The 936-nt window shown below is 52.2% G+C and overlaps 1 protein-coding gene across 1 annotated transcript; it reads left to right on the top strand.

The window, feature by feature from the left end:
• The first annotated feature begins 485 nt into the window (after positions 1-485).
• LOC117122781 (serine/threonine-protein kinase pim-3-like) lies at positions 486-803 on the top strand. The gene has a single exon (XM_033268518.1). The coding sequence runs from the start codon at positions 486-488 to the stop codon at positions 801-803; it is 318 nt and encodes a 105-aa protein (XP_033124409.1).
• Positions 804-936: the final 133 nt, after the last annotated feature.

Below are 936 nucleotides of genomic sequence, written 5' to 3' on the forward strand. Positions count from 1 at the left end.
TTGTGCAAGCAGTACAAGTGCCTCTCCGATATGAACTCGCTGCTGAAGGCTCAGTGCGAATCGTACAAAGAGGACTTCAAAAACGAGCGCCGCGATCGAAAGCTTATGGCATCCCGAAGCAAGGCGTCCAACGAACCGAAGATCAGATCCATCATCAGGCAGCTCCAGCAGCTGCTGCGGAGAGGATACGACGACGTGGAGGTGGACGGCGCCGGAGGCGGAAACGACGGAGATAGCAGCAGCGACGAAGAAGATCGCGGTGTGTGTGCTGCTCGTCCGACTAACGGCATTTTCGATCGGTCGATCCCTCCTCACTCTGTCGACGTCGAACTGCTCGCCGCGTGCGACAAGCTGCTGGCGCAGCACGGAGAGAATGTGTTTTGAAAAACCAATAAAAGAAGAAAGAAAAACAAAATTGTTATTAGTTTCGCATTTTTTCTTTTCTATCTAACATCTATCGGTGGAAAACGAATAAGAAAACAACTATGGACCTGTACGACTTGTCGGACCACTTAATGGACGGTGCTTTCGGAAGCGTTTACTCGGCGATCAGAAGAGCCGACGGACTGCCGGTCGCCGTAAAGATAGTGAGAAACTCCTCGGCGTCCTACCTGACGAACGAATCGGGCGAATTGATATTGGCGGAGGCGCACTTCCTACGTGTGGTCTCGGGGATCGAGGGTTGCATCGGATTCGTGGACGTTCACCAGGTCGAAGATTGTCATTTACTCGTGATGGAACGGCCACTTCGGAGCTCCGACCTATTTCAAGTTCTGGAGAAAGTCGGCAGTATCCCGAAGTAGAGATGCAGATGCTTCTTTCGGCAAATCGTGGACGCCTGCGTCGGTTGCTTGAAACGAAACGTAGTTCACGGAGACCTGAAGATGGAGAACGTGATCGTCGATCTGGACACGGACAGGATCAAGCTGGTGGACT

Source organism: Anneissia japonica, unplaced genomic scaffold (genome assembly GCF_011630105.1).
Source record: "Anneissia japonica isolate Jap-2015-1 unplaced genomic scaffold, ASM1163010v1 scaffold284923_len121384_cov96, whole genome shotgun sequence".
NCBI lineage: Eukaryota > Metazoa > Echinodermata > Crinoidea > Comatulida > Comatulidae > Anneissia > Anneissia japonica.

Coding starts and splice junctions, on each gene's coding strand:
- LOC117122781 (XM_033268518.1), top strand. CDS start 486: ATGGACCTGTACGACTTGTCGGACCACTTAATGGACGGTGCTTTCGGA.